Raw genomic sequence first — 18,606 nt, 5'->3', positions numbered from 1 at the left:
CTCAAAAAAATGGTGTTAGTATGGGGAACTCAATATCTGGTATACTAGCGGACATATTTATAAACCATCTTGAGAACAAATTCTTTACAGAAAACCCATTATGGGCAGAAAAAATGGTATATTATTATAGATACATAGATGACACACTGCTGTTAGTAAAAGGGAATGAAGAAGTAATTGACAACATGCTATACACTTTCAATAGTTGGCATGAATCAATAAAGTTTACTGGTGAAATTGAGATAAGTGGTTCCATAAATTTTCTAGATTTATCAATCCAGAGAAAGAATGGTAGGCACACATTTGGTATCTTTTGCAAGAAAAACATGCACAGATGGTATTGTAGACTACGCATCAAATCATCCCATTCAACATAAAAAGGCGTTTTTTAATTTTGCCATTAATCGTGTATTTGCCATTCAATTGTCAAAAGAAGAACATGACAATGAAATGGAAACTATAAGATATAACGCTAATGTGAATAATTATCCTAACACATTTGTCGGTATGATATATAGGAATGTAGAGAAAAAATATACCAAAAGAAAGTACAAAATTTGTCACCTTGCCTTATTATGGGAAAATGTGCATGAGAATTGCATCGATTTTCAGAAAATACAAAGTGAAAGTAGCCTTTGGAACAACAAATAATTTAGGATGTATCTTACAACATACTGTAGATGTAAAAAATGTACTTGATTCATCTGGGGTTTATAAAATTGATTGTCCTGATTGTGGAGCATGTTACATAGGTCAGACAGGGAGGAGACTGGAAACTAGGTTTAAGGAACATGTTGCTCTAGAAAGAAAAGACACAGCAGAGAAATCAAGTCTGGCTGCACATTTATTGTCAACTAAACATAGATTGCCAATGTTAATGCCAAATGTAAGGTTGCTACATAGAGGCGAGAAGGGTGGACTCCTCAATCTTCTTGAGGAGATGGAGATCTTTTGCCACCAAAGAAATGCTAAGTGTAACCTGATCAATGATCAGGTCGTAACGAAAAATGCCCATTTCTGGGAATTGTTTGAAAACTGCCTACTTGAAAGCAGTGACAAATTCAACCTAGGGGATCTCAAAGATAAGTCGCAACCTCACGCCATTATGCAACAGCCACTTGCATAAGATCTAAACAAGTACCACTTTCATAACACTATATTTACATAACTTATTGCATTAGAATAACACAAAAACTCATGAGGGTAACTATTAGCAACAATTAATATGTAAAACTGTCATTTTTCAAAAATAAGCATTCAAAAGATCACGCTTTATCATATTGCTCTTATTTTTCGGCCACTAAGTGCGACATATTGAAATGATGCTTAGAAGCGCTACTAGCACCAACAAAGTGGACTTTGTAAATAAAGTTCACGTTATATCTTTTGTCAAGTAACAACTAATAAAGTTAATACAGGTCTCAACACGACAAAATATGCAATACTTCCTATAACGTACTTTACGTAGCCATATCAGTTTTATAATTAATTTTAGCCCATGAGGCGTAAACTGTCACTGTTACGTGCTATAGTAATTTTAAACATCTACCACATTACAGACATGAGAAAAAGTAAGAATTGTAATTTTAAATAGTTTTACTCATAATAATTTCATCTTACTACTTAGTTACTGTACAACATAAATATTACAAAAAATGTCATCAAAACTGTAAACTTCAGGGGCAGCTCATAGAGGGCGCCATATGCAAAACCGATGTGTACTGTGAAACCAACATATAATTTTACGACAGTAATGGTTGAACTGTGTAAGCATTCACTTGGGCACGAACAACTGCTACTATTTCGCACTGGTATGTAATGTTAACATTAATAGACAACAATGTGATGGACTTATAACTTTTGTAAATCACATTGTAATATATACTCTTGTATTTGTTTTAGCATTGATAATGACCTAGCACAGGTCAAAATCTGATCTGCGTTGTGACTATAAATGTCATATTAAAGCAACTTAATTCTACAACTGATTGCTGCTCTACCTAACCCAAATAATTTAATTGTATAGATAAAATCTATCCAATTAAATTATTCAATAATTACTGTAATAGTATGTTGTTACACGATTTTCCCTAAATAATAAAAAAATTTTATCCTGTGTTAATGGTGCAAGAGGCACAAATTGGAGAAAAATGTACAACAGCAAAATGAAAGTTGCATTATGAAGATAGTAACTGTTCCGAAAGAACAGATACCAATTATGACCATGCAGCTTCTCTAGAAAGAAATGATAATTAATCGAAACCATCAGCTGCCAACAGGTGTGGCAGATATACCTTAATGGGGACGGGTGAAAATGTGTGCCCCAACTGGGACTCGAACCTGGGATCTCCTGCTTACATGGCAGATGCTCTATCTATCTGAGCCACTGAGGGCACAGAGGATAGCACGACTGCAGGGACTTATCCCTTGCACGCTTCCTGTGAGACATACATTCCCAACTATCCACACCCTACATTCATAATGTTCCTAAAGGATATTTGCCCATTCACTCATTACTCGCACCAACTAAGGTGATGATTCCCGTAAGAGTTCAGGCAAAGTGTGCACATTTGCACAGAAGAAGGTCAATAGCCAGGTAGCCTTTAACTATATGAAGATAGTAACTGTTCCGAAAGAACAAATACCAATGATGACCATGCAGCTTCTCTAGAAAGGAATGATAATTAATCGAAACCCTCAGCTGCCAATAGGTGTAGTTGATATACCTTAATAAGGACAGGTGAAAATGTGTGCCCCAACTGGGACTCGAACCCGGGATCTCCTGCTTACATGGCATCTGAGCCACCGATGGTACAGAGGATAGTGTGACTGCAGGGACTTATCCCTTGCAAGCTTCCCATGAGACATACATCCCCAGCTGTCCACACCCTACATGTTTGATTCTAGTGAACTTATTTTAGCTATGGATGCCCACTTCACCTGTGCTAGCCTATTTTTTATGTCCTCCTTGCTTTGTCAGTCATGTTTTATTTTACTTCTAAGGTAGCAAAATTCCTTAACTTTATTTACTTCATTATCACCAATTTCAATGTAAAATTTATTTCTAATCTTACTTCTACTACTCCTCATTATTTTTGTCTTCTTAGGGTTACTCTCAGAACCACAGTGCCTGCTCATCAGACTGTTCACTCCACTGAAGAGGTCTTGCATTTCTTGTTCACTTTCACTGAAAACAGCAATCTTATCAGCAAATACTGATATCCTTTCACACTCAACTTTAATCCCACTCCTGTACTCTTGATTTATTTCTGCATCGAAATCTTCTGCAAAGTTTTGGTATTTTTCAATTTTGTGCACTCTGGTAGAATCACTGGTTGTGTAGAATCTCCTTGCCAGAGAGGCTTGTGGTGCAAATGTGGTCCACGAAGTGGTGTGTGATGGGCAGCAATGGGAGTCCGGAGTCAGCAGTGGCACAAGGAAGGTGGCGAGTGGGACCTTGTGCTGGGAGTAGCCTGTGTATGTGTCGGAAAATGACTCGGCCACATCTGGGGGGATAGTTCCGCCTAGTTGCAGTTGAGAGCCATTGTTTGGAAAGCTATAATTTGGAAAGGAGCTTCCCTTTTGCATGCAAGAGTGCTTTGGTTGCACAATATTAGTGTTGCCTGAAGGTGCAAAATTGTAATTGCTTCTGCCTTTGTTGGGCACCATTAGTTCCACTATTTTGTGACTGGTCATTTGTTTCTGTCAACTGTTCGTGTTACAAGGTTATCATTGAGTTCGCCCTGGTGGGGGCCATTATTTTGTATACATGTGTGTGACCAGTGGTAACTGATTTATGTTTCAGGTCTTATCATGCCAGTTTAATTACAAAACTTGGTACGCAACTAGATTACAGCCAGCAACCAGACAACAGATATTCAATGGTGAGCTACTGAGGACCACGTATCACAGGCAAGGCACCAGCAGAGGCCCCAGATTGAATCTGCTCACAGATATCAATAGGCACTAGTGTGTCAGCCAGCGTGGATGTTTTTTTTAGGCATTTTTCCACATCATCTTACGTAATTACCTGGCTGGTTGTCAATGTCACATTTGGCCACATGATATACACTAGATGTAGACAAAAGGGGTACACAGATTTCTCCTCAGGAGGAAGCTGGCAGTAGCTTTTAAATGCATATGGGAGCAGCAACATCACTGTAATAATACTCAATACATGGAATGCTTCTCCACAAAACAGGAGACGCACCATAGTAGACTCAACCTGGCACTGGTTAGATATAGGGTGCTGGAATGGATGGATGGATGGTGATGCATTTGGATCTATAAATTTGAATTTCCAGCACTGTTAGAATGGTTTTTGTTTCAGTATCTGCCTTTTAATAAAAATTATTGGTATTAGAGAAAGGAAAGATTGCTACTCACTATAAAGATAATCCACTGAGTTGTAAACAGACACAATAAAAAAACTGTTACACATTATAGCTTTTGGCCAAAGCCTTCTTCAGCAAAGAAAACACACACACACACACATTCATATAAGCAAGAACATCTCATTCACCACTGGTCAGAACAGTCATGTGTGCATGAGGTCTGCTTGCTTGTGTGAATGTGTGTGTGTGTGTGTGTGTGTGTGTGTGTGTGTGTGTGTGTGTTTTCTTTGCTGAAGAAAGCTTTGGCTGAAAGCTACAATGTGTAATACTCTACTCATTGTGCCTGTCTACAACTCAACAGGTCACCTTATGGTGAGTAGCTATCTTTCCTTTTCCTAACATTGTCGATATTCCAACCTGGAGATTCCACTGTTTAATATAATTAGTATTCATTTTTTCTTTCTCTCTCTCTCTCTCTCTCTCTCTCTCTCTCTCTCTCTCTCTCTCTCTCTCTCTCCCCCCTCTCTCTCTCTCTCACTTTTTTTTTTTTTTTTTAAATAAATAAAACTGCCGGGGCCTTATGTTATGAAATGGGAAATGGTCTGTATTCTTACACTACCAGAAAATCTTTGAAAGTTAATATAGTACAACGTGTATCGGATAATCATTATTGCTGTTATATCACAGAATCTAAATCTTAGAAAATCTGGGGGTCAAAGTTTGTTGTTTTAGTTGGGTATCTACTGTAGAGTATTCAAGGGCAGAAGTAATTAATCTTTATGCTAATTTGTCAACCTTGCTCAAGTAAACTACACGTAAATTGTATCAATAATGAGTGACATGTAAATGAATAATTAAATTCTCACTCAGATGATGATAACACCACTCAAAAACAAATAATTAATTTCCATAATTGTTGTTATAAAGTCATTGCTTACATTTACTGCAACAGCAACACTTGTTATTGCTGACAGAATTCCATACCATGGTTCAATATCTTTCACTCTTCTCGGAAGTGGGCGTCGCAACTGAGTAGTCAGTTTCATTGCATCAATTCTAATTTCTGCAATGTTATTTAGAAGAGCAAAGAGTGGAGCTAGAGGAAATGCTGCCACAAATAATGTCACAAATCCATACTGAATCACTGAAATGGATAGAACATATGTTAAGGTAAATAAATAGAACAACAGAGATAAATTAAAAAAAAAAAAAAACATGTATTAGAATGACCAGAGAAAACATAGAATCAAAATTAAAAAGTATATTAGAGTGTTTAAAAAAAGGCATAAAATCAAAGACTGTTAGAGTGAAGATACTGAAGACAACAAGTGACATGTTATGTATTTTATGAATTTATTTTATCTAGGAGAACACACTTCTAAAAAAAAAAGGTTTTATGTATGAAAGCTTTTGGAGCCAGTGGCTCTTTCTTCCGGCAGAAGGTTGAAGGTGAAGTAAGAGAAATGAAGGAAAAGGACTGGACAGATTTAGAAAAAGGCTAAGCATTCAGAAAAGTCACCCAGAACCTGGGTCAGGGGAGACTTACTGGATGGGACAAGACTGATTGTTGGGGACTTCACTGGATGAGATTTGAAAACCTGAGAGTTTAAAGGTGGGAGACAGGGTAATATGCAAGACACAGATTACTACTAAAATATTGCACAAAAGTTAATAAGGGTGAAAAGCTAAAACCATTGTATTTGATAGAGATGGGAGGGGGACAGCAAAAAATAAATGGGTCAGAAAATGAAAGCTGTAGAAAACTAAAACAGAGAGAAGAAAGGAGTAGTTACTGTGGAGAAATGCTGAGATAGAAGAAATTACTGTAAATTTAAGCCAGGTGGGTGGCGAGAACTGTGGATAGGTGGTAGTGCTCCTTCCAACCTATGGAGTTCTGAGAAACTTGGGTCTGAGGGAAGAAACGAAATGGTATGTGTGGTGAAACAGGCACCGAGGTCATGACTGTCATGTTGTAGAGCATCTCTGCAACAGGATATTGTGTGTTGCCAGTATAGATACTCTGCCTATATCCATTCATCCTAACTGATAACTTGGGAGCAGTCATACTGACGTAAAAGGCCATATAGTGTTTACATTACAGCTGGTATATAAAATGTGTCATTTCACAGGGAGATCTCCCTTTGGTAGTATATGTTTTGCCCGATACAGAGCTGGTAAAGGTGGTGGTAGGGGGATGCATAGGGCAAGCCTTGCAGTGGGACTATCACAGGGTATTAGACATTGGGTATGGAGGTGAGAGCAGAAGGAGCATAGGGTCTGACAAGGATATTGCAGAGATTGAGAAGGCAATGGAAAGCTTTTCTAGGTGTTGTGCACAAAATCTCAGATGGGATGGACCTCATTTCAGAGCAAGACTCTAGGAAGTCATGGCTTTGTCGAAGTAGCTGATTAACACATTTAAGACCAAGATAATACTGAATGACAAGTGGTGTGCTCTGAAGCTGTTTTTTGAAAGCATAAGTGGTACCAGGATAGGGTGTGATGGCCTGTGAAATCTGTTTTGGAACTAAGTTGGTGAAGTAATAACATCCAGTGAAGGTTGAGGTGAGAATGGTGGTGTATTGCTGTGAAGAGTCTGCATGCAAACAAACAGTTTGCCTTGAATGCCAAGTCTGCATGAATGGTAATTTTTGTCATGGAAAGGAGAGCAACTGTCAACATGTAAATACTAGAGTTTGTTAGTAGGTTTAATATGGACAGAAGTGTGTAGCTAGCCTTCAGTGAGAATGAAATCAACATCAAGGAAAGTGACATGGGATTCAGAATAGGAGAATGTATTTAGAGATTCCAGGAATTTTAACAGGTCAGTCTCATATGAGTACATATGGCAAAGAGGTCATCAATGTACATAAACTAAGCCAGTGGCTGAAGGCTTATGGATTCCAGGAAAGACCCCTTCACGCAATCCATGGAAAGGTTGGTGGGAGCCATCCTGGTTCCCATTACCATACCCCTGATCTGTTTGTACGTCTGACCCTAAAAGGTGAAGTAGTGCAACAACAACTTCATGTAAGGTAAATAGGGCAAGTCTTGCAGTAAGGATAGTCACAGGGATAGGAGGGCATAGGGTAGGCAGATGAATGCAGAAGGAGCATAGGATATTGCAGAGACTGGGAGGGCCCCTCGAAGGTGAAGTAGTCCAGCAACACATTCCCCCAATCAAATTTCACATGATCCTATTTTGAAACCCATGACACGTTCCTTGATGTTGATCTCATCTTCACTGAAGGCCAGCTAAATACGTCGGTCCACATTAAACCTACTAACAAACAACAGTAATTACATTTTGGCAGTTGCCATCCTTTCCATGTCAAACATTCCCTCCCATACAGCCTTAGCATTCAAGGCAAACTGTTTGCTCAGATGCAGACTCTTCACAGCAATATACCACAATTTTCACCTCAAATTTCACTGGATTTAATTACCTCACCAACTTAGTTCAAAAACAGGTTTCCCGGGCCATCACATCCAATCCTGGTACTGCTGATGCCTCCAAAAAACAACTTCAGAGCACGCCACTTGTCACTCAGTATTATCTTGGTCTTAGACATATTAATCAACTACTTTGACAAGGCTATGACTTCCTAACGTCTTGCTCTGAAATGAGGTCCATCCTGCCTGAAATTTTGCCCACCACACCCAGAATAGCTTTTTATTTTCCTCTCAATCTCCACAATATCCCTGTCAGGCCCTATGCTCCTTCTGCACTCACCTCCATACTCTATGGCTCATACCCTGTGACAGTTCCCACTGCAAGACTTGCCCCATGCACCCTCCTACCACCACATATACCAGCCCCGTAAGTGGCAAAACATATACTATCAAAGGGAGAGCCATCTGTGAAACAATTCATCTCATATACCAGCTGTTTATGTAAACATTGAGTGGCCTTTTACATCAGCATTACTACCACCAAGTTATCAGTTAAGATGAATGGGCATAATATCCTGTTGCAGAGCATGCTCTACGACTTGACAGTTGTAATCTCGATGCCCGTTTCACCACAGGTGCCATCTGCATTCTTCCCCCAAATACCAGTAGGTTGGAATGAATGCTACATGTCTTTGTTCTCACCAACCACATGGCCTTAATTTACATTAATTTCTTCAATCTCAGCTGTTCTCCACAGTAACTACTACTTTCTTAAGTCCACTTTAGCTTTCTACATCTACATCTTTCATTTTCTGACTTGTCTATTTTTCACCATTCCCCTCCCAAAATGCACTTAGCTTTTCACTCTTATTAACTTGTGCACAATATTTTAGCAGTAATCTCTGTCTTGCATATTACCCTGTCTTCCATCTTTATGCTTCCAGATTTTCAAATCCAATCCAGTGCAGTCCCCAACAATCAGTCTATTTGTCTCATTCCATCTAGTAAGTTTTCCCCGACCTGGGGTTTTGGGTGACTTTTCCAAACTCTATCCCTTTTCCTGAACCTCTACAGTCATTTTCTTTCACCCCTCTTCCTTTCCCTTCAACCCTTAAGCCAGAAGAAAAAGACACTGGGTCCAAAAGCTCACATATGTAAAACACTTTTTTTAATATATTTGTGTGTTCTCCTGCCACCGCTTGGTGAGGAGAACTTTTATGTATCCAATCACATTATACTGTCAAAAATTGATTTTTTTGGTGATTTATTTTACCTAGGAATTTTAGGAACCTTACCCATTTCCAAATACTCCCTGAAGAGTGTAAGTGAATCAAAAGGTACAAGTGTATAATCCCTTACCCAGGGAGATGTTAATTGAACAGCACCTTTCCTGGCTGACCGTTTTCTCCACCAGTTTTTCAGTGACCTAGAAACAAGAGAAGTCAATTTTATAATTCCACTGTCTATTTCTTCATAGTTATTTGAGCATTTACCACTGTGTTAAGACATCTGTTCAGTTGAACATGGGCAGTAATTTTGAAGATGACACAAGTATTTCACCAAATGAATGTTGATTTATTGTTATTCATTATTCCTTTATTATGGCTCTGTAAATTTTTATAACCTTGTTTTATTGTACCAGTCTTCATAAAAAACTCTTTCTTATCAATTTTACATGATTAATTGATTTTTAAGTTGTATTCTCCAAAGAAGTTTTGTCATGCTTTATAGAAACAAAATCACACATATGCTAACCAATTGGTGGAAAACTACAGAATATTCTTCATGAAAGTTAATGTGATGATTCTTTCATTTTGTTTCCAAAGTACTTTTTTTTTCAGTTCCTCTTATTTATGATTTATATCTCATATTATTAATATACTTTAATGTCACATATTCTGATCAATAAAATTTGGAAAACTTTCATGGAAACTCTCTTCTGCAAGTACTGACTGTTGTTCTTTCTACAATAATCTGAGAGGAGATAGAAGATGTGAAATAGTCTTTAAAGTTTACAAAAGGAAGCCTAAATTGCATAGAATCAAGACTGGTTCATTATGTACAAAGCATTAATGGGAGCAAGTGACAAATTTCTCTTAACATTTTCATACTGATTTATTTATTTGTTGGTATCATTCAGTAATTCCTTTTTCATAATTTTACTTGTTTACTTTGCTCAAATTCATTGTAAGTCATATCCCATATTGCACTATTTAATTTCTATTTCTACAGTCCTTGTTTTTCTATCATTTCGCATGGGCTTTATGTCATATATTCTGTTTTATTCCTGAAGCTTACTTTTCACTAACACTTAAAGATGTGAACTGACATTAAAATTTTCAATCAGAAATTGTTATTTCTGCAATAGAGCCACTGTTTACCAAATTTTTAAAAAAATTACAATTTTTTTCCAATTTTCTGCAAACATAGTTTTCATTCTAACATGTAATAAATAATTCCTACAGTCCTCTGCCACCATGGCTTCAGAAGGATAAAATTATTGAAGTCTCATGTATTCATAACGTATCTACATTTTTACAATGTATTTTGTAAAATATTTACCTCACTTGGCTTGTTTCTTGGACCAGTGTCTTCAACACTGTCCACTTTGGTGCCAAATAGTTGTGGCAGAGATATTTAAGTAATCATCTATGTGGGTGGACTTCCTCTATACACAGTATTCATATGTAGTATTTCAGTGAACCAAAATATTGAGGAAGACTATCCTCATATGCTGAAGCCTGATATTTAACACTTCCCAGTAACAGAGCTATATGACAAATGTACAACAGTTACAAAAAAGCTTTTTTTCAGTTACATGCTTAATCTGATTTTCATCTATGGCTGTGCACTTGATAGTTATGCAAATATACAGATGGATGATACTGAACAACATATGTGTTGTTGTCATGTTGGCACTGTCAAGGCTCATTTTCCATTGCTGGAGGTTTGTTTTAGAAAACTAGTTTTGTTTCAGTTAGTGATTATAAAGTACACCATCATATACAAAGAAGACAATGCAGTGACTAACAAAGCAAAATAAATTTGCTTCTACTTGTTTCCTGTTTCCTCCAGTAAAGACCTATACCATAAACGTTATGCAAACAGATCAAATATATGAATGAGTGCATAGTAATTAAATGCAGTTTAATCCAACCTTGGTAAAGGACAGTATTTATACTACCAGAACAGGAACCATGAATCTGAATCGAAACTGAAAAGTCATGTACACCAGTTTTTTGTTTTTGTTCAATAACTTGAACTAGTACTCTGAAGTACATGAAAACTGCAAATGAAGCTTTAACAGTACGATAAATGACTATGAGGCATGAGAAATTAAACCAATAGTACAGTACAAATGCCAGTGGAAGATACTGCATGTACTTTGTTGAGTGGGTTAAATCTTTGTTCTGTCCTCTTCTGTGTAGAAATTCAATATTAACCATAGAAATGTAACACTTCCAAATGTTGAAAATGTTTTTAAAGTCCTTTACAAAAACCAAACATTCTTGTTGAACAGCCTCTAAACTTTGATACAATTGATTTTCAGCAGTAAACATCATTTCATCCTTATGAATCCCAAATATGTGAAAAGGAGTGAAATGCAGATCTGTCATCATTAGCAGTAGATAAATATTGTCACTTGCAGGCAGGTGTAAATATAATTGTAGGTAATTTTCCATGTTCCTAATGACTTTCATCACTAATTGAGGGTGACTATTTGACAATGCCAGTCACTTCTGCTGGCAAAACATCTGAAAAATCATTAAACAAATGTCGGTCAAACATCCCAAGATAAAAGCCACCAGCCAATATGTAAACAGTTATTACATATGAAAGGTGCCTTATTTACAATAAATATTGTTTATAACAACACTACTATAAATTTCTTTGCTTCATTCATTCATTCATCCTTTGTCTCATAGATCTTACACTGAAGGTGACTTTTCAGGAAAATGGAACTATTTAAGTGATGTAGCTGTCAAAAACAGAATTGCAATTAACAATATAATGAAAAGGATAGATTGCTACTCACCGTAAAGATGACATCTTGAGTTGCAGACAGGCACAACAAAAAGACTGCCATACATTTCACTTTTGGCCAAAGCCTTCTTCAGAAAAGGAAACACACATACATTCATTCACACAAGCAAGCACACCTCACCCACACACGACCGCCATCTCCGACACCTGGGATTGGAGATGGCAGTCATGTGTGCATGAGGTGTACCTGCCTGTGTGAATGAATATGTGTGTGTTTACATTTCTCAAGAAGGCTTTAGCTGAAAGGTAAATGTGTAACAGTCTTTTCGTTCAGTCTGTCTGTAGCTCAATGTGTCATCTTTGTGGTGAGTAGCAATCTACCCTTTATCTTATATTGTTGGTATTCCAAGCTGGAGTTTCTATTGTTAGAATTGTAATTAACTATAACTGAACTCCTGAAAGCTAATGATGTTCATTCATGATAAGATTAAAATAGTGAAATTATCAGCAAAGCTGTTTTTTCAAGAGCTGCTGCTTATCTCTCATTGCTAGCCTAATGTCTACATCACCACACTGGATTTTCTATGGAACAATGTGTATCCACAGTAAAACCCTGTTTTTACATTCCTGCATTTTACATTTTCTCACTTTTTATGTTCCTTTGTGTCAGTCCCAACAGAAGTCTCGTTCTCTCAATACAATGATTCCCCATCATTATCAATTCTGGATTACAACATTTTAAATTTTCTTAGATGTTTTCACAACCTTTAGCATTGATTTTCATACAGATTTCTGCAAGAAGTACATTGTATTCTTGCCCAAAGTCAGCCTTGAAACATAGCACAAAACACAGACTATGCGCGAAGTTACTGATCATGTAATGTAGCATTAATGGGGTAAGCAAGATTTTCATTGACAGCTTATTGTGTCACAGCTGCCTGTATTATAGGTTCCCAGTGTTTGGAAGAGTGGAAAAGTATGCTGAGGCAGTACCTTAATGACATAGCATTAATGGGGTAAGCAAGATTTTCATTGACAGCTTATTGTGTCACAGCTGCCTGTATTATAGGTTCCCAGTGTTTGGAAGAGTGGAAAAGTATGCTGAGGCAGTACCTTAATGACAATCACAATATGATGACAGTGACTAGTAGCAACATTCTTTCTACTCATTGTCTTGTATTACAACAGCTTTAATTTAATTTCACATTGTTTGTACAAATAAACACCACCTTTGAAGATGGCTGTCTCTATAATGGGCTTTCATGAATCATTGTTACTTCCATGTGAAATACACAAACCTGTAGTAGGTGCATATCTTAGGTTGGTACCACCTGATGTCAGATATAAACACTCCTCCTCAAGATGCTCTGTGACACCACAACAATTTTTGCCCTATTTCTCACCCAGGGCATCCCTGAACTGAGTGACCTTCTCAGTAACAGGCTGTAGATTTTGTGCTTATTGTTTCCTGTTTATGAAGACTGTCAACTTTAATGTTTTAACCAAAATTGTGTTGCAAATATTATTTACCATAATTTTATAATGATTATCAATAGTCTTACATTAGAACACAAATACATTTTTAATGTGGTTTCATGAAAGACTTTTGCTTCCATGTTTTATTTACACCATTGGACATGATCAGAATGAAGAGGGAAACCTGTGTGTCAGCACTCAGCCACTGTTTGTGATTATCCTGAAGACAGTGGCTGAGTGCTAACACACACAAACACACATCACTCAACTCAGAGACATCCTTGATGAGAAGAGAGCAGAAACTTTCATCATGTTATGGAGCACCTCGAAGAGGAATGTTTACATCTGACATTAGGGCATACCAACCTAAGACTGCACTCCTAGTATGGATTAATGTATTTCCTGCAGAAGTAACAATGATTTGTGAAAGCCCATCATAGAAACAGCCATCTTCAAAAGTTGTGTTTGTCTGTGTAAATGATTGCAAAATTAAATTAATTCTGTTGTAACACAACACAATGAGAAGAATGAAGGTTGCTGTTAGAGTTATTACTGTCAGTTGCCACAACTGAAAACAGAAGGCAGTCAACAGAAGATATTCTGAATCATGCCAACATGTCACCAAAAGAACTATGCAAGAAGTCTTCTTTCTTGTCACTCAAAAATAAAATGATTACTGCATATTTAATTAAGAATTCTGAAACTAAATGTGCACTCAGATTAAACTTCACTAACAGCAGTCAGCAAAATTTATATTCTACTTCTTTTTCCATATCATGACAACTTCTTTGAATGCAACAAAGGAACTGTAATCCTGACAATAAAAAAAAAATAAAAAAAATAAAATAAAATAAAAAAATTAAAAAAAAAATTACCATACTGATAATAATAAGGAAACAAACACTAGTGTAAAAGCCATTTTCTGTAGTAACTTGAATCAGTGGCATTTGGCCATCAGCATGTGAGTGTTTGGATAAACTCATTTCAGAGTGGTTTGTTAGGATGAGAACATCAGGAATTCCACTTGATTGCAGCATATTGAGAGAAAAGGTGCTTCAGTTTGCTGTAAAAATGAGGATCACCAAATTCACAGCATCGAATGGTTGGATCAACTGATTTAAAACTTATCATAATATTGTTTACAACTAACTGTGTGGTGAAAGCATAAGTCTTGACAGTGGAACTGTGAATCAATGGAAAAATAGACTGCAAGATATTTTTAAAGATTATGATCCAAAAAATATTTTTAATGTTGATGAAACTGATAATGTATTACCAAGTAAGACCTTATGTTTTAAAGGTGAGAAATGCCATGGTGGGAAACTGAGCAAGCAGGGTATAACCGTTTTACTTACAGCCAATGGTAATGGGTCAGAAGAATTACCTCCTTTGGTAATTGGCAAATTTAAAAAGTGAAGATACCTTAAAAATGTGAGAACTCTACCTACTAATTTTGAATCCAACAGCAGTGGATGGATGACCAATTCCATCTCCTCATTCACCACCCATGCACTGGATGCTAAAATGGGGGTAAAAAATAGGAAAATAATGCCGTTACTTGACAGATGACAGCACACCCTGACGATCTATAGTTGAGTTAAGTTAGTGTTCCTGTCTCTTAATTGTACAAGTCAGCTTTATCTGTTAGATCTGGGATTTATCCATTCATTCAAATTGGAATATATAAAACTGCTTGTCTAGAAGGCTGTATTTATGCACAATTATGGCATGGACATAAGATCTATGACCATATCACTTCTGGATGCTATGCATTATGTAGCCAAAGCATGGATGTGATTTCTTTAACTATTTCTAACTGCTTCATGAAAGCAGGATTTAAGTTCACAGAAAATGCACAGCAACCACAAGAAGAAGATTTGTCTGAGTCTACGGATTTTTCTGTGATAGGCATATTGTTTATGTTTTAAGAGTATACTGGTGTTTATGCTTCAGTCATCACTCCAGAGATGCCAACAGTAGATAGCATCAGTACCAAGTCTTCTGAAGAAGGGAAGAGAGTTAATTGGTGGAGAGGATGATGAAGGTGATGACCAAGAACCAGTAGTGCCAAGCACTAGAGAAGCTATGGAGGCTATTAACATTTTGAGGCAGGATATTGGTAGAGCGTAAGGTGATGATTAAGCACTTGATGCTTTGTATACAGTGGTGAGACTGGTAGAGATCACTGCTCTTACACAGAGACAAAACAGTTAATTATTTCGGATTTCCTTAAATAGGAAAATTTAAATTCTTTTAATTTCATATTTTGAGCAATATAATGAGAATGACAGTAAGAGTAATTTTCTCATTTTTGCTTGTTGCATTTCATTGTCATTTTTGCCTCATGACTGCAGAGCAAAAAAGATGAAGTGATACCTGTAATGTCCTGCTTTGCTGCCTTGTACGTAAATGCCACAATGGGGAATAATGTATCCCAAACTCTCTGTTCAACATCAGCGTACATCAAAAGTGTATTTGCCAATGTCTTACTAAAGCACACTGTGGGGTCTTTCATCTGTGGGTGGTAGGCAGTTGTCATCATGTGGATGAAGTCACAAAAGAAATTACCTCTGATACAAATCTCAACTGGAAATCTTTTCCATAATCAGAGATTATCTCATGGGCTGCAGCATGCTTCCAAATGATGTCTTCTACAAGAAACTTTACAATTTTCTGGGCTTTGGCAGCCAGTGTAGCTTTGGTGACAATATAGTGGGTGACAGTCAGTGAAGACTACTACACATCGATTTCCATCTGTCGAATTTGTGAAAAGAAGTCAATTCCAATTTGGTGGACTTACTGCAGGCAGGCATGGTATGATGGTATGAAATGCCCTGGGTGTAATTGCCTTGTGTTTTCATCATTGGCATCCCTTAAAGTGGCTCATACAGTATGTAATGGACTGGTCAGTGATGCCTGCATATGATTCTATCTAGAGTCTTCATGAATTCCTGGTGTCCAGATGTTGGAGCATTGTGGGGAAACTTGAGGATAATTGGGATGCTGAGCAACCCTTTTTGCCCCCTAAGATTATAGTTCATCTCATATGATCTTTCCTTCATTCAGTGGAAATATAATTTAATGCAGTGATACTGAGATTTCATCCATGTTGCTGTGTTACACCAAAAGATTCCTTGAAATACATTTGACATCTTTGCATTTAAGTCCACTTTTGTATACCACTATGACATTGTATTCCTGACGCCTCAGTGCCATCTCACCAGTTCACCCCACTGAGCCTTCAGGTTAGTTTCGCCAAATAAATATGGCCAGAACTTGTTGATGGCTCAAGACACACTTTCTCAGTTGCAGAGTAGTTCATCTTGGACTTGAAGAGTTCTCTGGAGGCACCTTCCTGAATTGCACTCAGACTTTAATTATCCCACAATGGCTACGTCCTGTCCCAGCATACCCATCACACAGCACTAACAACAGAGATGACATCAGCACCTCCTTAAAGACAAGAAAAAATCTTTTTTGCACCAAGTTCCAGGAAAATTTGGTGTCTCTACATTTACATCTACATCTACATCCATACTCCGCAAGCCACCTGATGGTGTGTGGCGGAGGGTACCTTGAGTACCTCTATCGGTTCTCCCTTCTATTCCAGCCTCGTATTGTTCATGGAAAGAAGGATTGTCGGTATGCTTCTGTGTGGGCTCTAATCTCTCTGGTTTTATCCTCATGGTCTCTTTGCGAGATATACGTAGGAGGGAGCAATATACTGCTTGACTCTTTGGTGAAGGTATGTTCTCGAAACTTCAACAAAAGCCCGTACCGAGCTACTGAGCGTCTCTCCTGCAGAGTCTCCCACTGGAGTTTATCTATCATCTCTGTAATGCTTTCGCGATTACTAAATGATCCTGTAACGAAGTGCGCTGCTCTCCGTTGGATCTTCTCTATCTCTTCTATCAACCCTATCTGGTACGGATCCCACACTGCTGAGCAGTATTCAAGCAGTGGGCAAACAAGCGTACTGTAACCTACTTCCTTTGTTTTCGGATTGCATTTCCTTAGGATTCTTCCAATGAATCTCAGTCTGGCATCTGCTTTACCGACAATCAACTTTATATGATCATTCCATTTTAAATCACTCCTAATGCGTACTCCCAGATAGTTTATGGAATTAACTGCTTCCAGTTGCTGACCTGCTATTTTGTAGCTAAATGATAAGGGATCTATCTTTCTATGAATTCGCAGCACATTACACTTGTCTACATTGAGATTCAATTGCCATTCCCTGCACCATGCGTCAATTCACTGCAGATCCTCCTGCATTTCTCGTTGCAGTAATTCTCGCAAGGGACAAGCCTTAGAACATAAGTCCTTTATAAATCACCAGTAGTGTGAGCATATTCCAAGAAAATATCTTACGTTGTGTATTTCCTGAGGAGTTTTTAACTACTCTAATTGTTCTGGATCAGGAGAGACTCCACTGGCATTCATTAAATAATGCCGCAGATTGATATTTCTTGGATGGGGAAGAGGAACTTTTTTTAAATTTTGGATGCAGGAGGATGCCTGAAGTCTGAACTCATTTCAACAAAGTTGTACTTCAGCTTAGATGACCACACACACACACACACACACACACACACACACACACACACACACACAACTTCAATGTCATAGAGACATGTTATCTATTTAAGATGCTGAACAGGTTGTCCACCATACAGTGTCGGGAGTTATGAAGCTAGTCATTTCCCACTCAGTCTTGTCAACCTTGATTTGCTAGCAGCCTCTCTTCATGTCCATAGCTGAGAAATACTTTCTTTCTTTCAAGCAATCGAAGGTGGCCTCAATGCATGGCAATGGATAGACATTTTTCTTCAGGATTTTGTTCACTCATCCATACTTGATGTAGTAATGTCTTGTGCCTACTGTTTTTTCACAAGGACTGCTGGAGAAAGAACATTCAGAAGATTCAATAACATCATCCTACAGTATCTTCTCCAGTGCCTCATGAACTATGTGTTATTCACCTTGGTGGATGATGTGTGTTTTACAATTGGCTCCTTGGTCTATCTTTTCTCCACCTCAGATCTGAAAGCATATGAAAACTGTTGCAAAATGGCTATCTCTTGCCAGCATTATTCCTCCATCAGATCAGATCCCTCTGGTAGTTCAAAAGTAGCTTCCTCCATTGCATTGTCCACAGGGATAGAGAAGCATGATTCTTCATTGTTGGTACTAATCTCCGCCTTCTGGATTGGTTCAGCTGTTCCTATGCACATACCTTTAAAGGTGAGTTGCGGCTATGTGACAATTAGTGACACAAAGTTCTCCTTGACCACCTACAGTGCTCATGATTGTCATGGGGATGTAGATTTCTTTTGTGATCCTCAACAGATTATTGCAACTAACTAAAGCTTCACAGTTTAAGTGAGCATCTCAACTGATGACTGGAGCTCATAAC

General features: G+C 37.7%; 1 protein-coding gene across 1 annotated transcript in view; it reads right to left on the bottom strand.

The window, feature by feature from the left end:
• LOC124712313 (anoctamin-4-like) overlaps positions 1-18,606 on the bottom strand; it is a 262,318-nt gene that overhangs the window by 48,089 nt on the left and 195,623 nt on the right. The window contains exons 14-15 of the mRNA XM_047242606.1: positions 9,023-9,153; positions 5,273-5,478 (exon numbers count right to left, since the gene is read on the bottom strand). Of these exons, the coding sequence (XP_047098562.1) occupies positions 5,273-5,478; positions 9,023-9,153 (337 nt within the window). The remainder of the gene's footprint in view (positions 1-5,272; positions 5,479-9,022; positions 9,154-18,606) is intronic.

The sequence above is a fragment of the Schistocerca piceifrons genome, chromosome 8, assembly GCF_021461385.2.
Source record: "Schistocerca piceifrons isolate TAMUIC-IGC-003096 chromosome 8, iqSchPice1.1, whole genome shotgun sequence".
Taxonomy (NCBI): domain Eukaryota; kingdom Metazoa; phylum Arthropoda; class Insecta; order Orthoptera; family Acrididae; genus Schistocerca; species Schistocerca piceifrons.
The sequence above is the reverse complement of the archived record's forward strand: the minus strand, read 5'-3'. Positions and strand labels throughout refer to the sequence as shown.